The sequence below is a fragment of the Pristiophorus japonicus genome, chromosome 30 (assembly GCF_044704955.1).
Source record: "Pristiophorus japonicus isolate sPriJap1 chromosome 30, sPriJap1.hap1, whole genome shotgun sequence".
Classification (NCBI taxonomy): Eukaryota; Metazoa; Chordata; class Chondrichthyes; family Pristiophoridae; genus Pristiophorus; species Pristiophorus japonicus.
The window spans coordinates 9070038-9096894 of NC_092006.1; the positions used below are offsets into that span (position 1 = coordinate 9070038).

At 52.6% G+C, this 26857-nt stretch overlaps 1 protein-coding gene across 7 annotated transcripts in view; it reads right to left on the reverse strand.

Moving 5' to 3' along the window:
- Positions 1-8516: 8516 nt before the first annotated feature.
- Positions 8517-26857, reverse strand: part of hormad1 (HORMA domain containing 1) — a 42147-nt gene continuing 23806 nt past the window's right edge. For all 7 annotated transcript variants that reach the window (XM_070868643.1, XM_070868641.1, XM_070868636.1 and 4 more), the window contains 7 exons: positions 26747-26857; positions 20057-20301; positions 16482-16560; positions 16267-16340; positions 13821-13904; positions 10950-11051; positions 8517-9423 (listed from right to left, as the gene is read on the reverse strand). The exon at positions 26747-26857 is cut by the window's right edge and continues 41 nt beyond it. In XM_070868643.1, coding sequence (XP_070724744.1) covers positions 9334-9423; positions 10950-11051; positions 13821-13904; positions 16267-16340; positions 16482-16560; positions 20057-20301; positions 26747-26857 — 785 coding nt within the window. In that variant the 3' untranslated portion in view covers positions 8517-9333. The remainder of the gene's footprint in view (positions 9424-10949; positions 11052-13820; positions 13905-16266; positions 16341-16481; positions 16561-20056; positions 20302-26746) is intronic.

Genomic DNA, 26857 nt, shown 5'->3' on the forward strand with positions numbered 1-26857 from the left:
AGGGTACCGCCTCCCTTTTAAAAACTTCCGACGGCCACCTGAGAAAGAAAGAAAGACTTGGATTTATATAGCGCCTCCCACCACCACCACCGACAGTGCGGCGCTCCCTCAGTGCCGCCCCTCCGACACTCCCTCAGTACTGCCCCTCCGACAGTGCGGCGCTCCCTCAGTGCCGCCCCTCCGACAGTGCGGCGCTCCCTCAGTGCCGCCCCTCCGACAGTGCGGCGCTCCCTCAACGCCGCCCCTCCGACAGTGCGGCGCTCCCTCAGTACTGCCCCTCCGACAGTGCGGCGCTCCCTCAGTGCCGCCCCTCCGACAGTGCGGCGCTCCCTCAGTGCCGCCCCTCCGACAGTGCGGCGCTCCCTCAACGCCGCCCCTCCGACAGTGCGGCGCTCCCTCAGTACTGCCCCTCCGACAGTGCGGCGCTCCCTCAGTACCGCCCCTCCGACAGTGCGGCGCCCCCTCCGTACTGCCCCTCCGACAGCGCAGTACGGCACTCCCTCACTACTGCCCCTCCGACAGCGCAGTACGGCGCTCCCTCAGTACTGCCCCTCTGACAGCGCAGTACGGCACTCCCTCACTACTGCCCCTCTGACAGCGCAGTACGGCACTCACTCAGTACTGCCCCTCCGACAGCGCAGTACGGCGCTCCCTCTCTACTGCCCCTCCGACAGCGCAGTACGGTGCTCCCTCAGTACTGCCCCTCCGACAGTGCGGCGCTCCCTCAGTACTGCCCCTCCGACAGTGCGGCGCTCCCTCAGTACCGCCCCTCCGACAGTGCGGCGCCCCCTCCGTACTGCCCCTCCGACAGCGCAGTACGGCACTCCCTCACTACTGCCCCTCCGACAGCGCAGTACGGCGCTCCCTCAGTACTGCCCCTCTGACAGCGCAGTACGGCACTCCCTCACTACTGCCCCTCTGACAGCGCAGTACGGCACTCACTCAGTACTGCCCCTCCGACAGCGCAGTACGGCGCTCCCTCTCTACTGCCCCTCCAACAGCGCAGTACGGCGCTCCCTCAGTACTGCCCCTCCAACAGTGTGGTGCTCCCTCAGTACCGCCCCTCCGACAGTACGGCGCTCCCTCAGTACTGCCCCTCCGACAGTACGGCGCTCCCTCAGTACTGCCCCTCCGACAATACGGCGCTGCCTCAGTACTGCCCCTCCGACAGCGCAGTACGGTGCTCCCTCAGTACTGCCCCTCCGACAGTGTGGTGCTCCCTCAGCACTGCACTGGGGGTGTCAGCCTGGATTGTGTGCTCAGGTCCCTGGAGTGGGACTTGGACCCACAACCTTCTGACTCAAGGGGCGACACAGCTGGCATAAAGATCTACTATGCAACTAGGAGAGGACGCTGTGCTTTACATTTTGCCTTCATATCCAAATGTTTCTTGCCAAATAAACCCTCTGAAAGACCCACCTGTCCTTTACTTGCCAATGCTATTTCCAATAGGGGAGATTTTGGAGATGGTCTTCGAACTGATGCAAGATGTGGTGCATTTGAGTCCACTTCTCCAGAATGAGGTCCCTAACTCCAGTCCTCGGTGTCTGCTTTTCACCAGCAGTGCTTAGGAGTGGTCTGTTTCTGATCCAAAATCGGATAGAGTGAAATGATGCGGTGCTCTTATAAGGTCCGAATTCTCCGCGTCTTGCAAACTTTGCTCCGTATAGAATGTAACGTTCCCTCGTCCTGTGGCAGTGCTGGTTCTCATCTGATCCTGTTGTGCAGGAAATTGAGCAGAGACAGAGCGAGAGAGCAGGGTTGGGTGGGGTTAATCCCTGTCGTTTCTTGAAGTCTGAACTCAGGCCCATCAATCAAATGGAACCAGAGGTGCAAAAAGCAAGGGGTGGTTTGTTGGTACAGATACTGGGTCGCCCCTACAAGTCCCACCCTAGCCCTGATCGTCACGTGTGCTCCAAGACGTCTCACCACATTTTCTAGCACTTAAAAAAATATATCATTATCAGCCCTCTCCAATCCTTCCCAGTGTCCTCCGACAGTGCGGCGCTCCCTCAGCACTGCCCTTGCGACAGTGCGGCGCTCACTCAGTACACCCCTCCGACAGTGCAGTGTGGCGCTCCCTCAGTACCACCCCTCCGACAGTGCGGCGCTCCCTCAGTACTGCCGCTCCGACAGTGCGGCGCTCCCTCAGTACTGCCCCTCCGACAGTGCGGCGCTCCCTCAGTACTGCCCCTCCGACAGTGCGGCGCTCCCTCAGTACTGCCCCTCCGACAGTGCGGCGCTCCCTCAGTACTGCCCCTCCGACAGTGCGGCGCTCCTTCAGTACTGCCCCTCCGACAGTGCGGCGCTCCCTCAGTACCGCCCCTCCAACAGTGCGGCGCTCCCTCAGTACCGCCCCTCCGACAGTGCGGTGCTCCCTCAGTGCTGCAGGATGGAGTCAAGTTCAGTCCTCAGGTCAAACAGGACGAGAAGGCAGAGCATGTTTAGCTCAGGTTTGACATTTTAAGGTCTTACATTCTGTCCTTGAGTTTAAAGACTTGTATTTATATAGCGCCCGAAGGACGTCCCAAAGCGCTTTACAGCCAATGAAGTACTTGTGGAGTGCAGTCACTGTTGTAACGCGGGAAACGCGGCAGCCAATTTGCGCACAGCAAGCTCCCACACACAGCAATAATAACCAGACCATGTTTTTAGAGGGATAATATTTGGGCACCGGGATACGGGGGGTACTCACAGCCAATCGGAACACAAGCAGACCCTTCATTACCCGATTGGCTCACTCTTGACTCTGTCAATGGCCTTTTCCTTCGTCCGATATTTTAATAAGAGACAAAAAAAAAAGTGTTCAAACGAAATGTTTATTTCGGCTGCTGCGATGTCTCTCCCGGCTCACGCAGTGTCTTGGAAATTGAACCTTCTAATTCCTGGAAACTCCCGGGGCCAATCCCGGAGTATTGGTAACACCCACTGCGCATGTAATGGTGATGTTCAGACTGGTTTTCAGGTTGTTGGGTCTGATTTTAACACCAAGTCTCCCAGGTTTACGGTCTATTGCACATCATTGCTTCCTTTGCATCTTCTCTTCCCGCACCACCAAATATTCTGCTCTACTATTGATTCCAGGCTGCCAAATATCTCTCTTGGGCACCTAGGCCCCAACTAAAGTGAGCCTGCGTACATCGAACGTATAGCATAGATACAGGCCATTCTGCCCCACCGCTCCGTGCCAGGGTTTATGCTCCACACAACACCCTTCTCCCACCCCTCTTCATCTCAGCCCATCCTTCTATAACTTTCTCCCTCATATGCGTATAGATTCATAGAACGGTTATAGCACAGGAGGCCATTCGGCCGATCGAGCCCGTGCCGGCTCTCTGCAAGAGCACTTCAGCCAGTCCCACTCCCCTGCCCTTTCCTCGTAGCCCTGCAAATTTATTTCCTTCAGGTACTTATCCAACTCCCTTTTGAAAGCTGCGGTTGAGTCTGCCCCCACCGCCCTCTCAGGCAGCGCATTCCAGTTCCTGTTACGTATGTAAACATTGTAACGGTGTAAGACTTGCCACCAGAGGGCGCAACTGTTGGAGGCCCAAGGATCACCTGCACACCTCGTGCAAGGGAGTCGAAAAGTTTGTCAGCCATGATGCTCAGGCACTCTGGAGTTGTATTAAAGAGACTAAGGTCACATCAGTTTTAGCTCACAGTACTCGGTCTTGTGGAGTTCTTCCATACTTAACACTAACCACTCGCTGTATAAAAAGGTTTTTTCTCGTATCACATTTCTGGTTTGCCCTTAAATGCATCGATACTATTCGCCTCAACCCCTCCCTGCGGCAGCGAGTTCCACATTCTCACCGCTCTCTGGGTAAAGAGCTTTCTCCTGAATTCCCTGATATTAGTGACTATCTTGTGTTGGTGAATTCAGGAGTGTCATGTGTGTACATTCTGTTTGTAGCCACCAGATGGCGTCATTGTTGGAGGCCACTGAGCAGCACGCACATGGTGCTGCGCAGGTATAAAAGGCCAGCCATTTTGTGAATCAGACACTTTGGGCCATAATAAAGCAGGAACAAGGTTGTGCCTTGTTCAGTTAAACAGTACTCAGTTTGTACCTTTATTGCATACGTAACAAGGAGAAACTTCTTTACCCAGAGAGCGGTGAGAATGTGGAACTCGCTGCCACAGGGAAGGGTTGAGGCGAATAGTATCAATGCATTTAAGGGGAAGCTGGATAAACACATGAGGGAGAAAGGAAGAGAAGGATGTGGGGATGGGGGTGAGATGAAGAGGGGTGGGAGGGGGCTGGTGTGGAGCATAAACCCCGGCACGGAGCGGTGGGGCCCAATGGCCTCTTTCTCTGCTGTACATTCGATGTAACTGACAACTATCGTCTGCCTCTTTTGTGATGTATGCCCCTGCGTGCATGCTCACAGGTTTGTAGAGCTGTTGAGTTGGGAGTGGCTTAGCCAGTCACGTGATGTTCGCAAGACTCAATAAAACCCCAGCCAGTTGGATTCGGGGGATGAGGTATGCAGTTGTGAGCCTAGAGGATGAACTGGCAATGTGTAGTGTGATTGTTAAACCTTTGCTAATAAACCAACTAGTTCTTATACAGGGCCTTGATGAGACCACACCTGGAGTACTGTGTGTAATTTTAGTCTCATTACCTAAGAAAGGATATTGTTGTCATAGAGGGAGTGCAGCGAAGGTTCACCAGACTGATTCCTGGGATGGCAGGACTGTCGTATGAGGAGAGATTGGGTCGACTGGGCCTGTATTCACTGGAGTTTAGAAGAATGAGAGGGGATCTCATTGAAACGTATAAAATTCTGACGGGGTTGGACAGACTGGATGCAGGGAGGATGATTCCCGGGGCTGGGAAGTCTAGAACAAGGGGTTACAGTCTCAGGATACGGGCTAGGAAATTTAGGGCCGAGATGAGGAGAAATGTTTTCACTCAGAGGGAGGTGAACCTGTGGAATTCTCTACCACAGAAGGCTGTGGAGGCCAAGTCACTGAATATATTTAAGAGGGAGATAGATAGATTTCTAGACACAAAAGGCATCAAGGGGTATGGGGAGAAAGCAGGAATATGGTGTTGAGATATGATCATACTGAATGGCGGTGCAGGCGCGAAGGGCCGAATAGAAACATAGATAATAGGTGCAGGAGTAGGCCATTCGGCCCTTCGAGCCTGCACCACCATTCAATATGATCATGGCTGATCATGCAACTTCAGTACCCCATTCCTGCTTTCTCTCCATACCCCTTGATCCCTTTAGCCGTAAGGGCCACATCTAACTCCCTTTTGAATATATCCAACGAACTGGCCTCAACAACTTTCTGTGGTAGAGAATTCCACAGGTTCACAATTCTCTGGGTGAAGAAGTTTCTCCTCATCTCGGTCCTAAATGGCTTACCCCTTATCCTTAGGCTGTGACCCCTGGTTCTGGACTTCCCCAACATCGGGAACATTCTTCCTGCATCTAACCTGTCTAATCCCGTCAGAATTTTATGTTTCTATGAGATCCCCTCTCATTCTTCTAAATTCCAGTGATTATAAGCCTAATCGATCCAGTCTTTCTTCATATGTCAGTCCTGCCATCCCGGGAATCAGTTTGGTGAACCTTCGCTGCACTCCCTCAATAGCAAGAATGTCCTTCCTCAGATTAGGAGACCAAAACTGAACACAATATTCCAGGTGAGGACTCACCAAGGCCCTGTACAACTGCAGTAAGACCTTCCTGCTCCTATACTCAAATCCTCTACTATGAAGGCCAACATGCCATTTGCCTTCTTCACCGCCTGCTGTACCTGCATGCCAACTTTCAATGACTGATGTACCATGACACCCAGGTCTCATTGCATCTCCCCTTTTCCTAATCTGTCACCATTCAGATAATAATCTGCCTTCCTGTTTTTGTCACCAAAGTGGATAACCTCACATTTATCCACATTATACTGCATCTGCCACGCATTTGCCCACTCACCTAACCTGTCCAAGTCACCTTGCAGCCTCTTAGCATCCTCCTCATAGCTCACAATGCCACCCAGTTTAGTGTCATCTGCAAACTTGGAGATATTATATTCAATTCCTTCATCTAAATCGTTTATATTGTAAATAGCTGGGGTCCCAGCAGTGAACCTTGCGGTACCCCACTAGTCACTGCCTGCCATTCTGAAAAGGACCCGTTTATTCCTACTCTTTGCTTCCTGTCTGCCAACCAGTTCTCTATCCATGTCAATACATTACCCCCAATACCATGTGCTTTAATTTTACACATTAATCTCTTGAGTGGGACCTTGTCAAAAGCCTTTTGAAAGTCCAAATACACCACATCCACTGGTTCTCCCTTGTCCACTCTACTAGTTACATCCTCAAAAAATTCTCAAAGATTTGTCAAGCATGATTTCCCTTTCATAAATCCATGCTGACTTGGACCAATCCTGTCACTGCTTTCCAAATGCACTGCTATTACATCTTTAATAATTGACTCCAACATTTTCCCGATCACCGATGTCAGGCTAACCGGTCTATAATTCCCTGTTTTCTCTCTCCCTCCTTTTTTTAAAAAGTGTTGTTACATTAGCTACCCTCCAATCCATAGGAACTGATCCAGAGTCTATAGACTGTTGGAAAATGACCACCAATGCATCCACTATTTCTAGGGCCACTTCCTTAAGTACTCTGGGATGCAGACTATCAGGCCCTGGGGTTTTATCGGCCTTCAATCCCATCAATTTCCCCAACACAATTTCCTGACTAATGAGGGTTTCCTTCAGTTCCTCCTTCTCGCTAGACCCTCGGTCCCCTAGCATTTCCAGAAGGTTATTTGTGTCTTCCTTCGTGAAGACAGAACCAAAGTATTTGTTCAATTGGTCTGCCATTTCCTTGTTCCCCATTATAAATTCACCTTATTCTGACTGCAAGGGACCTACATTTGTCTTCGCTAATCTTTTTCTCTTCACATATCTATAGAAGCTTTTGCAGTCAGTTTTTATGTTCCCTGCAAGCTTACTCTCATACTCTATTTTCCCCATCCTAATTAAACCCTTTGTCCTCCTCTGCTGAATTCTAAATTTCTCCCAGTCCTCAGGTTTGCTGCTTTTTCTGGCCAATTTCTATGCCTCTTCCTTGGTTTTAACACTATCCCTAATTTCCCTTGTTGAGCCACCTTCCCCGTTTTATTTTTACTCCAGACAGGGTTTAACAATTGTTGTCATTCATCCATGTGATCTTTAAATGTTTGCCATTGCCTATCCACCGTCAACCCTTTAAGTATCATTCGCCAGTCTATTCTAGCCAATTCACCTCTCATACCATCGAAATTACCTTTCTTTAAGTTCAGGACCCTAGTCTCTGAATTAACTGTGCCACTCTCCATTTTAATGAAGAATTCTACCATATTATGGTCACTCTTCCCCAAGGGGCTTCGCACAGCAAGACTGCTAAATGGCCTACTACTGCTCCTGTTTTCTATGTTTATTAATAGCAACGTGTCGCTGTGAATTCTTAAGTAAAGAACCCATGAAGCAAATACATTACACTCCTTATCAGAGAAAAAGGCCAGTGTTAAATGAGAACAGTGACATTTACTAAAAATGAAGTAATACATTGTACAAAAGCAGTGAGATGTGCCTCCAGTCACCATAAATGAGGATAAGGCAGACATTTTGCGCAGCACATCTCTCAGACGTGCTTCGCGTACAGTGAACTACTTTGAAGGAGAGTAAACGCGGCAACCAGTTTGCAAACAGCAAGGCCCCACAAACAGCACTGAGACGATCGGCCGGTGGTGGTGTGGGTCAGGAATACTGGCCACACACTGGGAGGGCTCCCCATCTGCCACCAACAACATAGGAAACAGGAGCAGGAGTCGGCCATTCGGCCCCTCGAGCCTGCTCCGCCATTCAATAAGATCACGGCTGATCTTCAACCTCAACTACACTTTCCCACCCGATCCCCATATCCGGTGATTCTCTTAATCTATTGACCTCAGCCTTGAATATACTCAATGACTGAGCCTCCACAGCCCTCTGGGGCAGAGAATTCCAAAGATTCACCCCCCTCTGAGTGAAGAAATTCCTCCTCATCTCAGTCCTCAATGGCCGAGCCCTTATCCTGAGACTGTGTGACCCCTGGTTCTAGACTCCCCAGCCTGGGGGAAACACCCTCCCTGCATCTACCCTGTGTCCTTACCTAAGGAAGGATATATTTGCTGCAGAGGGAGTGCAACAAAGGTTTACCAGACTGATTCTGGGATGAGAGGGCTGTCCTATGAGGAGAGATTGAGTAAATGGGCCCATACTCTCTGGAGTTTAGAAGAATGAGAGGCGATCTCATTGAAACATACAACATTCTGAGGGGGATTGATAGAGTAGATGCAGGGAGGATGTTTCCCCCCGGGCTGGGGAGTCTAGAACCAGAGGTCATACAGTCTCAGGATAAGGGGTCGGCCATTTAGGACTGAGATGAGGAGGAATTTCTTCACTCAGAGGGTGGTGAATCTTTGGAATTCTCTGCCCCAGAGGGCTGTGGAGGCTCAGTCGTTGAGTATATTCTAGGCGGAGATCGATAGATTTTTGGACACTCGGGGAATCGAGGGATATGGGGGTACGGCGGGGAGGTGGAATTGAGGTCGAAGATCAGCCACGATCTCATTGAATGGCGGAGCAGGCTCGAGGGGCCGAATGGCCAACTCCTGCTGCTAATTCCTATGCTCTAATGTACCTACAGGTGAAATTGAGTACTTTAATGTTGGGGGGCTGATCTGCCAGGGGGCTCTGGGTGAGCGTGTGTGTGCGTCGGTTCTGTGCAGCGATTCCCCCATGAGAAGTGGCTATAGACTAGTTAAGGAAAAAGTTGCGGGGTTGTGGGCAAAGAGCGAAGGGTGGGACTAACTGGATAGGTCTTTCGAAGCTCAGAATGGCCCACTTTTCTGCTGCGAGAGTGCGCAGTTCAATGCTACCGTAAAATGAAGATACAAAACGATAAGACGAGCGGATCAACCGCGATCTAATTGGGCGGTGGAGCAGGCTCGAGGGGCCGAATGGCCTGCTCCCATTCCTGAGCAGTCCATCGGGTGAACGCGGGGTCTCGATAGGGGGAGCGGCAGGATGGGAGGTAGGCGTCGTTGGGGGAAGGAGGTGCTGTGTGTGGGACCGGTCTGTCCAGATGTTTGAGGGGGCGGGGGGAAGAAACAGTTGTGCCCCCTCCAGCCTCTCCCCAAACACTGCCCCAGCACCAGGATAGAAGGGAATTTTTGCCGGCTGTTTTGGCACACGACAAAGAAACTATTGAACACAAGGCAGGGGGGGGGGGCGACTCCGGAGATGTGCAAAGCGACAGAGCTGAAGAGGGCATCGCTTTGCGTCTTAACGGAAGGGCTCTTTCGGCTCGCTGAACTTCTTCCTTTTCCGTGTGGAGACTTCGTCCTGGCTGCAAGGAATTTCGAATTGGAATACCTGGCGGGCAGATGCGGACTGTTAGGGAGGATGGGCAACGACCCGTTGGGTTCACTTCGCGTATACGCCCGCCTTCCATGTCCTTGAAATGTCACAAAGCGCTTCGCTTTGCAGTCACAGCGCTGTCGCTGCTGTACCGCAGCAAACGCGGCAGCCAATTTGCGCACAGCAAGCTCCCACAAACCGCGATGAGACAACAAAGGCCTTGCATTTGTATAGCACCTTTCACCACCTCAGGTCTTCCCACAACGCTTTACAGCCACTGAAGCACTTTTTGAAGTGCGCTCACTGTTGTATTGTGGGAAACGCGGCAGCTCAATTTGCGCACAGCAAGCTCCCACACACAGCAATGTGATAATGACCCGGATCATCTGTTTTAGTGATGTTGGTTGAGGGATAAATATTGGCCCCAGAACACCGGGGAGAACTCCCCCTGCTCTTCTGCTAATAGTTGCTGCAGAATCCTTTATGCCCACCGGAGAGCGCAGACAGGGCCTCGAGTTTAATGTCTCATCCAAAAGACGGCACCTCTGACAGTGCGCCGCTCCCTCAGTACCGCCCCTCCGACAGTGCGGCGCTCCCTCAGTACCGCCCCTCCGACAGTGCGGCGCTCCCTCAGTACTGCCCCTTCGACAGTGCGCCGCTCCCTCAGTACCGCCCCTCCGACAGCACACTACTGCCCCTCCGACAGTGCGGCGCTCCCTCAGCACTGCCCCTCCGACAGTGCGGCGCTCCCTCAGCACCGCCCCTCCGACAGTGCGGCGCTCCCTCAGTACCGCCCCTCCGACAGTGCGGCGCTCCCTCAGTACCGCCCCTCCGACAGTGCGGCGCTCCCTCAGTACCGCCCCTCCGACAGTGCGGCGCTCCCTCAGCACTGCCCCTCCGACAGTGCGGCGCTCCCTCAGCACTGCCCCTCCGACAGTGCGGCGCTCCCTCAGCACCGCCCCTCCGACAGTGCGGCGCTCCCTCAGTACCGCCCCTCCGACAGTGCGGCGCTCCCTCAGTACCGCCCCTCCGACAGTGCGACGCTCCCTCAGTACTGCCCCTCCGACAGTGCGGCGCTCCCTCAGTACTGCCCCTCCGACAGTGCGGCGCTCCCTCAGTACTGCCCCTCCGACAGTGTGGCGCTCCCTCAGTACCGCCCCTCCGACAGTGCGACGCTCCCTCAGTACTGCCCCTCCGACAGTGCGGCGCTCCCTCAGTACCGCCCCTCCGACAGCACACTACTGCCCCTCCGACAGTGCGGCGCTCCCTCAGCACTGCCCCTCCGACAGTGCGGCGCTCCCTCAGTACTGCCCCAGGACACCGGGGAGAACTCCCCCTGCTCTTCTGCTAATAGTTGCTGCAGAATCCTTTATGCCCAACATCGCGGGGGGGGGGGGGCATGGGGGAGCGAGAGCTGATCAGGGCTCGTGGAAACAGACAGCAGAGTACAGTCTTGAACACCATCGCTGTCTCAGGGCAACTGGGCTCTATCACAGACCGCAAAGGGAGCATGATGATTTACCCGCCGACAATGGACATACCGGTTTGCCTTGTTCCGAGCTGTTCCTCTTCTTTCCCGTCGCCCTACTCTCGGAGACCACGTTCGGCTTTTTCTTGCTTCTGTCCACTGGGGCCGCACCCTCCTTGAAACGCACGGGGGAAATCGGTTTGCACGCGAGTATTCTTATTGGAAAGGCTCTCTTGTCCCCGACTTTTTCTGCCCTCCCCTCCCAATCTCCTATAGAACCAAACAGCACAGGAGGATCCCATTGGGCCCATGGAGCCCGTGCTGTGCCGGCTCTGTGACAGAGCGATCCAATCAGTCCCACTCCCCCCTGCTCTTTCCCCACAGCCCGGCACATTTCTCCCCTTCCAGTATTTACCCAATTCCCCCATTTGAAAGTCCCGATTGAATCTGCTCCCACCGCCCTTTCAGGCAGCGCGTTCCCGATCACAACAACTCGCTGCGTCAAAAACACATTCTCCCCATCTCCCCCCTCTGGTTCCATCGCCGATTATCGTCAATCTGTGTCCCCCTGGTTACCCACCCTCCTGCTCGTGGAAAGAGCGCGACACACGACCGCCCTGGTCCGAGTGGCCACACGCTTCATTGACGGAGGCTGAGCGACGAGCATTGGTGGGCTGTTCGACCATGGGGGGGGGGGGGGGAGGGCTTCGCGGCCGAGCCACGATCCCGTCCTCGCTCAAACACGTGCATCCTGCGGGGGTTGGGGAGGGGGTGTGTGTGACTGGCTTGCAAGCGGGCGGGAGGGAGTGGGGTGAGCACTGGCTCATTTTGCCCCTTCCCTAGTGGTGCAAGGAAGCCACATCACTCAATACCCTCGCTTGGACCAGCCAACCTGACGCAAGGCAGAGATTGAACCTCGGTGTCAGAAACATAGAAAACAGGAGCAGGAGCAGGAGTAGGCCATTCGGCCCCTCGAGCCTGCACCACCATTCAATATGATCATGGCTGATCCTCTATCTCAACACCATATTCCCGCTCTCTCCCCATACCCCTTGATGCCTTTTGTGTCTAGAAATCTATCTCTCTCCCTCTTAAATATATTCAGTGACTTGGCCTCCACAGCCTTCTGTGGTAGAGAATTCCACAGGTTCACCTCCCTCTGAGTGAAAACATTTCTCCTCATCTCGCTCCTAAATTTCCTACCCTGTATCCTGAGACTGTGTGACCCCTTGTTCTAGACTTCCCAGCCCCGGGGGAAACATCCTCCCCGCATCCGGTCTGTCCAACCCCGTCAGAATTTTATACCTTTCAATGAGATCCCCTCTCATTCTTCTAAACTCCAGTGAATACAGGCCCAGTCGACCCAATCTCTCCTCGTACGACAGTCCTGCCATCCCAGGAATCAGTCTGGTGAACCTTCGCTGCACTCCCTCTATGGCAAGTGTATCCTTCCTTAGGTAAGGAGACCCAAACTGCACACAATACTCCAGGTGCGGTCTCACCAAGGCCCTGGATAACTGTAGTAAGGTCTGTGGGGACTAAATGGGACCGAAAATGTGACGCACTTACTATGTTTTGACTGTTTTTACCGCAAGCGGAGGTTCACTGGGTTGATTCCGGGGATGAGGGGGTTGACTTATGAGGAAAGGTTGAGGAGGTTGGGCCTCTACTCATTGGAATTCAGAAGAATGAGAGGTGATCTTATCAAAACATATAAGATTATGAGGGGGGCTCGACAAGGTGGATGCAGAGAGGATGTTTCCACTGATGAGGGAGACTAGAACTAGGGGGCACGATCTTAGAATAAGGGGCCGCCCATTTAAAACTGAGATGAGGAGGAATTTCTTCTCTCAGAGGGTTGTAAATCTGTGGAATTCGCTGCCTCAGAGAGCTGTGGAAGCCGGGACATTGAATAAATTTAAGACAGAGATAGACAGTTTCTTAACCGATAAGGGGGCGGGCAGGGAAGTGGAGCTGAGACCATGATCGGATCAGCCATGATCGTATTAAATGGCGGAGCAGGCTCGAGGGGCCGAATGGCCGACTCCTGCTCCTATTTCTTATGTTCTTATGTGGTGGCCTCAAGCGAAATTCCGCTCTTTGGCTTTTTTCGAACGGCCCAGAAGTCACTGATAATGGGGGCGGGAAGTGGGGCGGTCTCCAGGGGGGCCGGAAGTTGGGGGGGGGGGGGCGCGGGGAGGAGCATTCGCCTCCGTCGCTCAGCAGCGTAGGCACCGCGTTACCACGGCACCCCACCTTCACTTAAAGGGGACGGCCGCTGCGATCTCTGCTATTCTTTAAGTTCGGCCCACTGGCCCACCCAGGGAGGGGTTTGGGTCGGGCCAGCGGCCTGGCGTCCGAGGGGGTGGGGGGAGACACACACACACACACACACACACACACACGTGTCTGGCCGCCCAATGGTGGCCTGGCCGAACCCGGGGCAGAGGCGTAATTGTCAGGCCCGACCACAAAAAAAAAGATGGCGGTCGGCCAACAACAACAAAAAAAAACAAGATGGCGGCCGCGGCAGTGCGCCCTCCCATTCAACGGGGGCCGCGCCGCCATTTTACAAGCGTGGGGCGCCGACAGAGAAAGATTTTCGGTGCGGGATTTTGCGTTCGGCGACGGGACAGATGTTGGCGGCGTGCGCTCTGATGACGCACTTAGAGGAGGGATCGGCAGCCGCGGGGCGGAGGTGGGGGGAGCGGGCCACCCCCCCCCCCGGATACCGCGGGGGCGGAAGTTTCAAAATGGCAGCCGTCCCGCGGAAAATCGGCGGCCATTCCACCCCGCTGCCCGGCCGCCCATGACAGGCCTTAAGGGGAGGGGCTACAATTTGGGCTCCCAATGTCCCAATCGGCCTGAGCCACGGGGAAGTGGGGAGGATTTTATTTGGAACAATCTACTCCCCAGGCACAGCAACGCGTGGCGAGATACTCACGGACTTCATCTGGAAGAGCTTTCCGCTTCTTGTCCTCCGCCCAGACACTTCCATCTCCGACGTCTTGCTCACTAAGTTCTCCATCTGCCGCAGGACACAGTGGGGGGAGAAGCAGTTACAGTCTCGACTCGTTCTTCTAAGGCAACCCCCCCCCCCCCCCCCCGCTTCCCTCAGCCCGCTTGGATGCACGGAGTTAACAAGAGGAACCAGCGGGATTTGACACAGTGAGAGGGCTTGGTCAGTCACAGTCCTCGTGAGCACCTAACCCTTCCCAGTGCAGCGTTCACGGTTAGTCTCGCTTAGGGAGGAAAGGTTGAGGAGGTTGGGCCTCTACTCATTGGAGTTCAGAAGAATGAGAGGTGATCTTATCGAAAGGTATAAGATTATGAGGGGGGGCTTGACAAGGTGGATGCAGAGAGGATGTTTCCACTGATGGGGGGAGACTGGAACTAGGGGGCATGGTCTTAGAATAAGGGGCCGCCCATTTAAAACTGAGATGAGGAGGAATTTCTTCTCTCAGAGGGTTGTAAATCTGTGGAATTCGCTGCCTCAGAGAGCTGTGGAAGCCGGGACACTGAGTAGATTTAAGACAGCAATAGACAGTTTCTTAAACGATAAGGGGATAAGGGGGCGGGCAGGGAAGTGGAGCTGAGTCCATGATCGGATCAGCCATGATCGTATTAAATGGCGGAGCAGGCTCGAGGGGCCGTATGGTTGACTCCTGCTCCTATTTCTTATGTTCTGTTATGTATGTACATTCTGCTTGTAGCCACCAGATGGCGTCCTTGTTGGAGGCCACTGAGCTGCATGCACATGGTGCTGCTCTGGTATAAAAGGCCAGCCATTTTGAGAGTCAGGCACTTTGGGCCTAACTAGAGCAGAGCCAAGGTTGTACCTTGCTTAGTTAAACAATACTCAGTTTTAACCTTTATTGCATACGTAACATGTTCTCATGATGGCAGGCCTGAGAACTGGATAAACGTCACCAAGGTAACAAAAGAACCGGAGGGTGAGATGAGGAGAATGTTTTTTTTTACGCAGGGAGTTGTCTGCCTGAAAGGGCGGTGGGAGCAGATTTAATAGCGACTGTCAAATGGGAAAGGAAAGAGGGGAAGAAGGAGGGAAGGTAGGAACGAAGGAAGACTTGCATTAATATAGCGCCTTTCACGACCACGTCTCAAAGCGCTTTACAGCCAATGAGGTACTTTTGGAGTGTGGTCACTGTTGCATTGTGGGAAACGCGGCAGCCAATTTGCGCACAGCAAGCTCCCACACACAGCGGTGTGATAATGATCCGGATGTCCCCTGACTCAGGGCCCAGCTGCCCAAACTTACTTACGGAGGCGCAAACTGTTCCCGGGCGCTAACTTTACCGTCCCCAATCGCCATTGTCGTCCCAAAAAGCATCAAAGTCGAAAACCCAGCCCACTGAATCCTGACTCCAGTGTCGGAGGGAGACAGCACCCACCTGTGTGGCTCGGTGTCAAATTTTGTTTTAAGATGCTCCTGTGAAGAGCCGTTGGATTTTTTGCTACGTTAAAGGTGCTATATGAATATAAGTTGTTGTTGCCACTCATGGTTGAATGCTGACGGTGTGTAAACAAGCTGCCATGTGAAGCATAGCTACTTAGCATGCCACACTAACCAGAACACTTATATTTGGGCAGCACGGGCCCAGCTCACACTGTGCGATATGTGCGTGCACTGGGTCCGTGCAGCAGAGCTGGTCTCCAGTCGTCCTGGTTAACCCTTGCCCCTGGACCAAGACCTCGCTCTGTCAAGCCCGTGTGCTGGCTGGTGTGCAACGGTCACCCCACGTTAAAACAATCCACCCACAGGCATCTTCCACCCTTCAGGATGTCGTTCGGGACCCGGAATATTAGGTCTGTCATTCGGTTTGTAGCCACCAGATGGCGTCCTTGTTGGAGGCCACTGAGCAGCACGCACATGGTGCTGCGCAGGTATAAAAGGCCAGCCATTTTGAGAGTCAGGCACTTTGGGTCGTAATAAAGCAGAGCCAAGGGTGTACTTTGTTCAGTTAAACATTACTCAGCTTGTACCTTTATTGCATACTATTATATATGTAGGCACCTTGTTAATGGCTTCGCGAGGCAGCGGGTATGGTACTCAAACTGTGACGACTGTAGTCCTTTATCTGCAGCTCCTGGAGGGAGGACACCAAGCTGTGAGCTCCTTTTTATACTGGGTTACCCGCAGTGTGCAGGTAACCCTTAGGTCTCCAGCAGCAGCACCCTCTGGTGTACAGGTAAGGTGTGTACAGTGTAAGGGCACATTCAATGTTACAGACATAATATATCCAAACAAGCAAGCATACATAACACATACATAACAAGGTCCTGCATAGAAACACCTGTGAACTCATCCCTTTTTGGCATGGAAGGAAGTCACCCTCGATACGAGGGACTGCCTATGATGATGCACTCACCTGGGAAGCAGGGCTATTGTTCTTTGGGCTGGCCATGTCTGCCACCTTTTTGGCCTGGGACTGAGTCCTTGTTTCTGAAAACACAGAGTGAATTGACACAGCTTTTAAGGAGCCGATATGGCGGGGGCGGGGGGGGGAGAAACCACAGGGGAATGTTTGCGATGAAAGTTTACTGCTGGCGCTAAGCCCCCGTGTGCTCAGGGACTCGGACGTACCTGTACTTTGTACGTCAGCGTTACCGTTTTCGGGTCCAATGACTTGAGATTCCGCTGGGCTTTCGGCAGGTAAAGTGTCCTTTTGTAAAACACAAGAGCGACAATATCAAACTGAGAGAATGGGGAGGCAGGACAGAGGCTGTAATGAGTAATGTTTCCATTTTTTTAATATACTGTAATCGACAGTAAAGAAAAAGACGCATTTATATAGCGCTGGTCGTGTCAGCCATGGCTCAGTGGGCAACACACTCGCCTCTGGGTCAGAAGGTCGTGGGTTCGAGTCCCACTCCAGGGACTTGAGCACAAAAATCTAGGTTGACACTCCCAGTGCAGTGCTGAGGGAGCGGCGCACTGTCGGAGGGGCGGTGCTGAGGGAGCGTCGCACTGTCGGAGGGGCGATACGAAGGGAGCGCCGCACTGCGCTGTCGGAGGGGCAGTGCTGAAGGAGCACCGCACTTTCAGAGGGGTAGTAGTGAGGCAGTGTTGCACTGTCAGAGGGGCAGTACTGAGGGAGCGCCGCACTGTGGGAGGGGCGGTACTGAGGGAGCGCCGCACTGTCGGAGGGGCGGTACTGAGGGAGCGCCGCACTGTCGGAGGGGCGGTACTGAGGGAGCGCCGCACTGTCGGAGGGGCAGTACTGAGGGAGCGCCGTACTGTCGGAGGGGCGGTACTGAGGGAGCGCCGCACTGTCGGAGGGGCGGTACTGAGGGAGTGCTGCACTGTCGGAGGGGCAGTACTGAGGGAGTGCTGCACTGTCGGAGGTGCCGTCTTTCGGATGAGACATAAAACCGAGGTCCTGTCTGATTTCTCGGGTGGATGTAAAAGATCCCGGGGCCACTATTGGAAGAAGAGCAGGGGGAGTTCTCCCCGGTGTCCTGGGGCCAATATTTATCCCTCGACCTACATCACTAAAACAGAAGATCTGGTGCGTTTTGGTACGAGAAATAAGGAGGGCTATAATCCTTGGCAAATGAAGGTACAGGTGCAGTGTCGAGAATCTGGAGTTCCGGAATCCAGACCGATCGGTGGCAGTGTCCTCCGGAATCCGTAAAATGTTCTGGAATCCGGACTCGCTGACCCTGCCGACCTCGGGGCCTCCGCGGCAGCCCGCCCGACGTCATCCTCCTCGGCGGGTCCGACCGAACAGCTCTTCGGCGGGAATCCCCACCCACCCGCTACTTTCTAACGTTCCGAAATCCGGAAAGACCCGAACCTGGGCTCCGGTGCTTCCGGATTGGTGACGTCAGGAAACAAATGGATAGTCGGGAAAAGGCCGGAATCCGGGATGGCCTTGGTCCCAGACTTTAGGCACTGCACCTGTATTACATTTTGGTCGGAAGGATAGGGAGGTCACTTATTACTTGGGTGGGTGGGATCTCGGAACAATGGGATCTCGGATACAATTGCACAAAGCGCTAAAAGTTGCTACACAGGTTAGCAAGGCCATGAAAAGGCAAACCAAGAACTAGGGTTTATTTCGAGAGGGATAGAATGGAAATATAGAAAATAGGAGCAGGAGTAGGCCATTTGGCCCCTCGAGTCTGCACCACCATTCAATATGATCATGGCTGATCCTCTATCTCAACACCATATTCCCGCTCTCTCCCCATACCCCTTGATGCCTTTTATGTCTAGAAATCTATCTATCTCCTTCTTAAATATATTCAGTGACGTGGCCTCCACAGCCTTCTGTGGTAGAGAATTCTACAGGTTCACCTCCCTCTGAGTGAAAACATTTCTCCTCATCTCGCTCCTAAATTTCCTACCCCGTATCCTGAGACTGTGACCCCTTGTTCTAGACTTCCCAGCCCCGGGGGGAAACATCCTCCCCGCATCCAGTCTGTCCAACCCCGTCAGAATTTTATACCTTTCAATGAGATCCCCTCTCATTCTTCTAAACCCCAGTGAATACAGGCCCAGTCGACCCAATCTCTCCTCATACGAGAGTCCTGCCATCCCAGGAATCAGTCTGGTGAACCTTCGCTGCACTCCCTCTGTGGCAAGTATATCCTTCCTTAGGTAAGGAGACCAAAACTGCTCACAATACTCCAGGTGTAGTCTCACCAAGGCCCTGGATAACTGGAGTAAGACATCCTTGCTCCTGTACTCAAATCCTCTTGCAATGAAGGCCAACATACCATTTGCCTTCCTAACTGCTTGCTGCACCTGCATGTCTGCTTTCAATGACTGGTGTACAAGGACCCCCAGGTCCCTCTGTACATCGACACTTCCCAAGTGAGCAGAGAAGTTATGCTGAAGTTGCAATGAACCTTGGTTAGACCACACTTGGAGCACGGTGCATAGTTCTGGTCTCCATATTATAAAAAGGATGTAGAGGCACTGGAGAAGGTGTAAATAAGATTTACTACATGATACCAGAACTGAGAGGTTATAACTATCAGGAACGATTGAACAGGCTGGGCCTTTTTTCTCAAAGAGAAGGCTGAGGGGAGATCTGACGGAGGTTGTTAAGATAACAAAAGGGTTCGATGGGGTGGAGGTAGAGAAGATGTTTCTACTTGTATTTGAGACCAGAATTAGGGGCCATCAATATAACTTAGGCGGAGAGTTTTAGGAAGGGATTCCAGAGCTTCGGGCCCAGGCAGCTGAAGGCACGGCCGCAATTAAATGGTGGAGCAATTAAAATTGAGGGTTGCACAAGAGGCCAGAATTGGAGGAGCGCAGAGATCTTGGAGGATTGTAGGGGCTGGCGGAGGTTACAGAGATGGTGGGGGGGGCGATGCAGTGGAGGGATTTGAAGTCGAGGATGAGAATTTTTAAATCGAGGCGTTGCCGGACCGGGAGCCAATGTCAGTCAGCGAGCACAGGGGGCGAACGGGACTCGGTGCGAGTTTGGACACGGGGCAGCTGAGTTTTGGATGAGCTCAAGTCTATTGAAGGAGGGATATACTTGCAGTTGGAGGCAGTTCAGAGAAGGCTCACGAGGTTGATTCCTGAGATGAAGGGGCTGTCTTATGAAGAATGGCTGAGCAGGTTGCACATAAGAAATAGGAGCAGGAGTCGGCCATACAGCCCCTCGAGCCTGCTCCGCCATTTAATACGATAACGGTAGATCCGATCATAATCCGTATCAGATTATGAGGGGGCTTGACAAGGTGGATGCAGAGAGGATGTTTCCACTGATGGGGGAGACTAGAACTAGGGGGCATGGTCTTAGAATAAGGGGCCGCCCATTTAAAACTGAGATGAGTAGAAATTTCGTCTCTCAGAGGGTTGTAAGTCTGTGGAATTCGCTGCATCAGAGAGCTGTGGAGGCTGGGACTTAAGGCAGCAATAGACAGTTTCTTAACCGATAAGGAGATAAGGGGGCGGGCAGGGAAGTGGAGCTGAGTCCATGATTGGATCAGCCATGATCGTATTAAATGGCGGAGCAGGCTCGAGGGGCCGTATGGGCTACTCCTGCTCCGATTTCTTGTGTTCTTATGTTCGAATCACAAGATGGCTCTGGAGGAACTTGTCATCATGTGACTTGACACATGACTCTTAGTGTATTTACACCAGCAGTTGCAGCACCGCAGTAGTCCACCAGGTGGAACTATCTTACAATAGCTTACATTAATCTCCACTTGCTCGTTTTGGTCCATTTCCCCGCCGTGGGTGGCCTGGCTGTATCCGTCGCCCTTCTGCGGGTCTTTGTCCATTTGCTGCATGCGCTCGATGTCGGTCGTCACCTTCACCTTCAGGACGTGGAACGGGGTGGCCACCTCGCCCACGCTCAGGAAGACAGGCTCCCCCTCAAACATCATGTTCTCCGAGGTGCCCTCTTTGAAGCCGGGAGGCTGGTAGTCGGGGGGCGTTACTGGACAAGAGGAACACAACGGGTCAAGACCGCTCGGTCCGTGCGGCAACCCCACCCGCCGACGACCGGCTCGCCGAAGCTCGGCTCAGGCTCGGCCAGGAGCACGCTGCACCGGCGGACCCCGTCGGTGCCTTGGACCCAAGCGGCTGGGTTTTCGGCTTGGGATGATTTTGGAGCTGTTATGTATGCATGTCAATGATGTACTGTAACACTAGGCCTGAATGTACCTTCACCCCTGTATATACCATACCCGTACACCAGAGGGTGCTGCTGCTGGAGACCTAAGGGTCACCTGCACACTGGTATAAAAGGGAGCTCACCTCTTGGTGTCCTCACTTTCGGAGCTGCAATAAAGGACTAAAGGTCACTAAGTGCCATAGCCCTGCCTCGTGGAGTCATTAGCAGAGTGCCTACATACACAATAGGAACGGTAATGGCGGTAAAGCTAGCGCCCGGGAACAGTTTGCGCCTCAAGTCAGCAAAATTGGGCAGCTGGGGCCCCGAGTGTGGGGATGGAGCGCAGCGCTGAGGGAGGTGTTGCACACCTCTCTCGGGGCGCAAGGCCAGCTGAGCGTGGGCGACTCCGGAGCTAAAGAGCCCCCTGAGACACACCTGGGGAGGAATAAAAGCCCCACAAAAACATACCCACTACATCGCCCACTCCACCACATCGAAGCACTGACCACACACTCGATCAGCTCCGCTGGGCGGGGCCACATTGTCCGCATGCCCCAGACACGAGAGTCCCAAAGCGAGCGTTCTACTCGGAACTCCGACACAGCAAGCGAGCCAAAGGTGGGCAGAGGAAACGTTACAAGGGACCACCCTCAAAGCCTCCCTGATAAAGTGCAACATCCCCACCGACACATGGGAGTCCCTGGGCCCAAAGACCAGTCCGCCCTAAGTGGAGGAAGTGCATCCGGGAGGGCGCTGAGCACCTCGAGTCTCGTCGCCGAGAGCGTGCAGAAACCAAGCGCAGGCAGCGGAAGGAGCGTGCGGCAAACCAGTCCCACCCTCCCCTTCCCTCAACCACTGTCTGTCCCACCTGTGACAGGGACTGTGGCTCTCGTATTGGACTGTTCAGCCACCTGAGGACTCGTGTTAAGAGTGGAAGCAAGTCTTCCTCGATTTCGAGGGACTGCCTCTGATGATGATGTGGGGCGGAACGGAGCCCGAAGGGGGGGCGTTGCACACTTCTCAGGGCGCTAGGCCGGCTGAGCTTGGTAAGATCCCGAGCTAAATAACCGGCCCAGGAGCGCTCCGAGACACGCCTGGGGAGGGAAAAAAAAAACCCACAAAAACATAGCCCACTCCACCTCAACATAAACCACAGAAAAGATTAATACAAAAAACAATCCCACTTACCTTAGGACGGCTTTACTTATTATATCTCTGCAGTCGGTATAAGCTGGACCGCCCGATTTCGCTGGCGGCCACAGCAGGGCGGACGGGAGTCGAAACGCGAGCCGGGGTCACAACCGGGGGACGTTGCACACACCGGGCGCAGCTCTTCCGGGTGGTGCGGCTCCGCGCCGTCGCTAAACCGGAGCCCGAAGATCGCCGCGGGGCGCTGGAGGCTGACCGCCTGCCTAGGACACCTCACCGCCGCCATTGCCGCCGCTCCGGGGTGAAAAACGGAGCGCGGAGGACGGTTAAAAATCCACCCCAAGAGCTGAATTCCTTCAACATCATCACAGGCAGTCCCTCGGAGTCGAGGAAGACTTGCTTCCACTCTAAAAGCGAGTTCTCAGGTGGCTGAACAGTCCGATACGGGAATTACAGTCTCTGTCACAGGTGGGACAGACAGTGGTTGAGGGAAGGGGAGGGTGGGACTGGTTTGCCGCACGCTCCTTCCGCTGCCTGCGCTTGCTTTCTGCACGCTCTCGGCGACGAGACTCGAGGTGCTCAGCGCCCTCCCGGATGCACTTCCTCCACTTAAGGCGGACTGGTCTTTGGCCCGGGGACTTCCAGGTGTCGGTGGGGATGTTGCACTTTATCAAGGCAACATTTGACAGAGTGTGGCTTCAAGAAGTAACCAGTGGTGTGCCGCAGGGATCAGTGCTGGGACCCCAACTATTTACAATCTATATTAACGACTTGGAAGAAGGGACCGAGTGTAACGTAGCCAAGTTTGCCGACGATACAAAGATGGGAGGAAAAGCAATGTGTGAGGAGGACACACAAAATCTGCAAAAATTTGGCAGATGGAGTATAATGTTGGAAAGTGTGAGGTCATGCACTTTGGCAAAAAAAAAATCAAAGAGCAAGTTATTATATAAATGGAGAAAGATTGCAAAGTGCTGCAGTACAGCGGGACCTGGGGGTACTTGTGCATGAAACACAAAAGGTTAGTATGTAGGTACAGCAAGTGATCAGGAAGGCCATTGGAATCTTGGCCTTTATTGCAAAGGGGATGGAGTATAAAAGCAGGGAAGTCTTGCTACAGCTATACAGGGTATTGGTGAGGCCACACCTGGAGTACTGCGTGCAGTTTTGGTTTCCATATTTACGAAAGGATATACTTGCTTTGGAGGCAGTTCAGAGAAGGTTCACTCGGTTGATTCCGGGGATGAGGGGATTGACTTATGAGGAAAGGTTGAGCAGGTTGGGCCTCTACTCATTGAAATTCAGAAGAATGAGAGGTGATCTTATCGAAACGTATAAGATTATGAGGGGACTTGACAAGGTGGATGCAGAGAGGATGTTTCCACTGATGGGGGAGACTAGAACTAGGGGGCATGGTCTTAGAATAAGGGGCTGCCCATTTAAAACTGAGATGAGGAGGAATTTCTTCTCTTAGAGGGTTATAAATCTGTGGAATTCGCTGCCTGAGAGCTGTGGAAACTGGGACATTGAATAAATTTAAGACAGAAATAGGCAGTTTCTTAACCGATAAGGGGATAAGAGGGCGGGCAGGGAAGTGGAGCTGAGTCCATGATCAGATCAGCCATGGTTGTATTGAATGGCGGAGCAGGTTCGAGGGGCTGTATGGCCGACTCCTGCTCCTATTTCTTATGTTATCATTATCACATCATGCGTCTACCAGGATAGTAGGTCTTTTATCATCTAGTAATTCCTATCCACCCTAGGCCCAACCTTCGTCAGTTCCTTCGTCAGTCACCTTCCCTTCGGTCATGTTTAAGTGCCATTCACTGACCATTCCATGGAAACTTTTAGCTCTGTCAAGATTGGATAGGCTGGGGTTGTTTCCTTTGGAACAGAGGAGGCTGAGGCGAGATATATAAAATTCTGAGGGTGTTAGATAGAGTGGACAGGAAGGTCCTATTTCCCTTCGCAGAGAGATCAATAACCAGGGGGCATACATAAGAACATAAGAATTAGGAGCAGGACTCGGCCATTCGGCCCCTCGAGCCTGCTCCGCCATTCAATACGATCATGGCTGATCCGATCATGGACTCAGCTCCACTTCCCCGCCCGCTCCCCATAACCCTTCACTCCCCAATCGTTCAAAAATCTGCATATCTCCACCTTAAATATTTTCAATGTCCCGGCCTCCACAGCTCTCTGGGGCAGAGAATTCCACAGATTTACAACCCTCTGAGAGAAGAAATTCCTCCTCATCTCAGTTTTAAATGGGCGGCCCCTTATTCTGAAACTATGCGCCCCCTAGTTCTAGATTCCCCCACGGGGGGAAATATCCTCTCTGCATCCACCTGGTCGAGCCCCCTCAGAATCTTATACTTTCCAATAAGATCGCCTCTCATTCTTCTAAACTCCAATGAGTAGAGGCCCAACCTGCTCAACCTTTCCTCATAAGACAACCCCTTCATCTCAGGAATCAACCGAGTGAACCTTCTCTGAACAGCCTCCAATGCAAGCATAGATTTAAAATAATTGTGAGAAGGATTAAAGGGGAGTTGAGGAGAATTTTTTTCACCCAGAGGGCGGTGGGAGTCTGGGGCGGAACTCACTGCCTGAAAGGGTGGTAGAGGCAGAAACCCTCACCGCATTTAAAAAGTACCTGGATGTGCACTTGAAGTTCCGTAACCTACAGGGCTACGGACCGAGAGCGGGAAAGTGGGATTAGGCTGGGTGGCTCTTGGTCGGCCGGCGTGGACACGATGGGCCGAATGGCCTGTGTGATGTCTTTGCTTCATGGGTTCGTTGCTTAAGTATTCATAGCAAAACATTGCTGTTAAGAACTAGTTGGTTAATTAGCAAAAGGTTTAACAATCACACTGCACATTACCAGTTCATCCACCAGGCTCACAACCGCCTGCCCCATCGTGGATCCCCCGAACCCAACTGGCTGGGGTTTTATTGAGTGGCTGAGGCCACTCCCAACTCAACAGCTCTACAAACCTGTGTTGGGAGAGGCTTAGCCAGTCATGTGATGTTCGCAAGACTCAATAAAACCCCAGCCAGTTGGGTTCGGGGGATCCACGATGGGGCAGGTGGTTGTGAGCCTGGTGGGGGAACTTGTAATTGTAACGTGATTGCTAAACCTTTTGCTAATAAACCAACTAGTTCTTAATTCCGCCATTCACACCCTATCTAGAGTCATGTTTTTCTAACTTCTGACATTACCATGTTAAGTTGGCCCATCATACCCTTTTATCTCTCGAATCTCTCCTGCCTTCCCCCCATCACCGACCTTCCCTTTTGTCTCCCTAATCTCTCCTGCCTTTCCTCTTATCACAGATCTTCCCTTGTCTCTCTAATCTCTCCTACCTTCCCCCTTATCACCGACCTTCCCTTTTGTCTCTCTAATCTCTCCTGCCTTCCCCCTTATCACCGACCTTCCTTTTTGTCTCTCTAATCTCTCCTGTCTTCTTCCCATCATCGACCTTCCCTTTTGTCTCTCTAATCTCTCCTACCTTCCCCCTTATCACCGACCTTCCCTTTTGTCTCTCTAATCTCTCCTGCCTTCCCCCTTATCACCGACCTTCCTTTTTGTCTCTCTAATCTCTCCTGTCTTCCTCCCATCATCGACCTTCCCTTTTGTCTCTCTAATCTCTCCTGCCTTCCCCTTATCACCGACCTTCCCTTTTGTCTCTCTAATCTCTCCTGCCTTCCCCCTTATCACCGACCTTCCTTTTTGTCTCTCTAATCTCTCCTGTCTTCCTCCCATCATCGACCTTCCCTTTTGTCTCTCTAATCTCTCCTGCCTTCCCCCTTATCACCGACCTTCCTTTTTGTCTCTCTAATCTCTCCTGTCTTCCTCCCATCATCGACCTTCCCTTTTGTCTCTCTAATCTCTCCTGTCTTCCCCCTATCACCGACCTTCCCTTTTGTCTCTCTAATCTCTCCTGTCTTCCCCTTATCACCGACCTTCCCTTTTGTCTCTCGAATCTCTCCTGCCTTCCCCTTATCACCGGCCTTCCCTTTTGTCTCTCTAATCTCTCCTGTCTTACCTCTTATCACCGACCTTCCCTTGTCTCTCTAATCTCGCCTGCCTTTCCTCTTATCACAGACCTTCCCTTGTCTCTCTAATCTCTCCTACCTTCCCTCTTATCACCGACCTTCCCTTTTGTTCTTTCCTCCCCTCCCCCTTTCATCACTCCTTTAAGAATCTGTTCATTTAGAACATTCACCAGTTCTGACGAAGGGTCGCCGACCCGAAACATTAACTCTGTTTCTCTCTCCACAGATGCTGCCTGACCCGCTGAGATTTCCAGCATTCGCTGTTTTTATTTCAGATTCCAGCATCCGCAGCGTTTTGCTTTTGTGTTCATTTTCGGTTGTTGTAGTTCTTAACAGCAATGTGTTGCTATGAATTCTTGAGCAAAGAACCCGTGAAGCAAATACGTTAGGGCGCTCAATACATAGAAACATAGAAAATAGGTGCAGGAGTAGGCCATTCGGCCCTTCGAGCCTGCACCACCATTCAATATGATCATGGCTGATCCTCTATCTCAACACCATATTCCCGCTCTCTCCCCATACCCCTTGATGGCTTTTGTGCCTAGAAATCTATCTATCTCCCTCTTAAATATATTCAGTGACTTGGCCTCCACAGCCTCCTGTGGTAGAGAATTCCACAGGTTCACCACCCTCTGAGTGAAAACATTTCTCCTCATCTCGGCCCTAAATTTCCTACCCCGTATCCTGAGACTGTGACCCCTTGTTCTAGACTTCCCAGCCCCGGGGGAAACATCCTCCCCGCATCCAGTCTGTCCAACCCCGTCAGAATTTTATACGTTTCAATGAGATCCCCTCTCATTCTTCTAAACTCCAGTGAATACAGGCCCAGTCGACCCAATCTCTCCTCGTACGAGAGTCCTGCCATCCCAGGAATCAGTCTGGTGAACCTTCGCTGCACTCCCTCTATGACAACAATATCCTTCCTTAGGTAAGGAGACCAGAACTGCTCACAATACTCCAGGTGCGGTCTCACCAAGGCCCTGTATAACTGGAGTAAGACATCCTTGCTCCTGTACTCAAATAACCAAGGGTTCCGAAGCAGCGGGAAACATTAATGTACCTTCATCGTAGTAGGACAGCTTCATCTTGAGGCAGATGTCGTTGGGGAGTGGCCCCAGGCTCTGCATCAGGACGTAGAGCTTGCGGATGAGCAGGATGCTGGCTTTCTTTG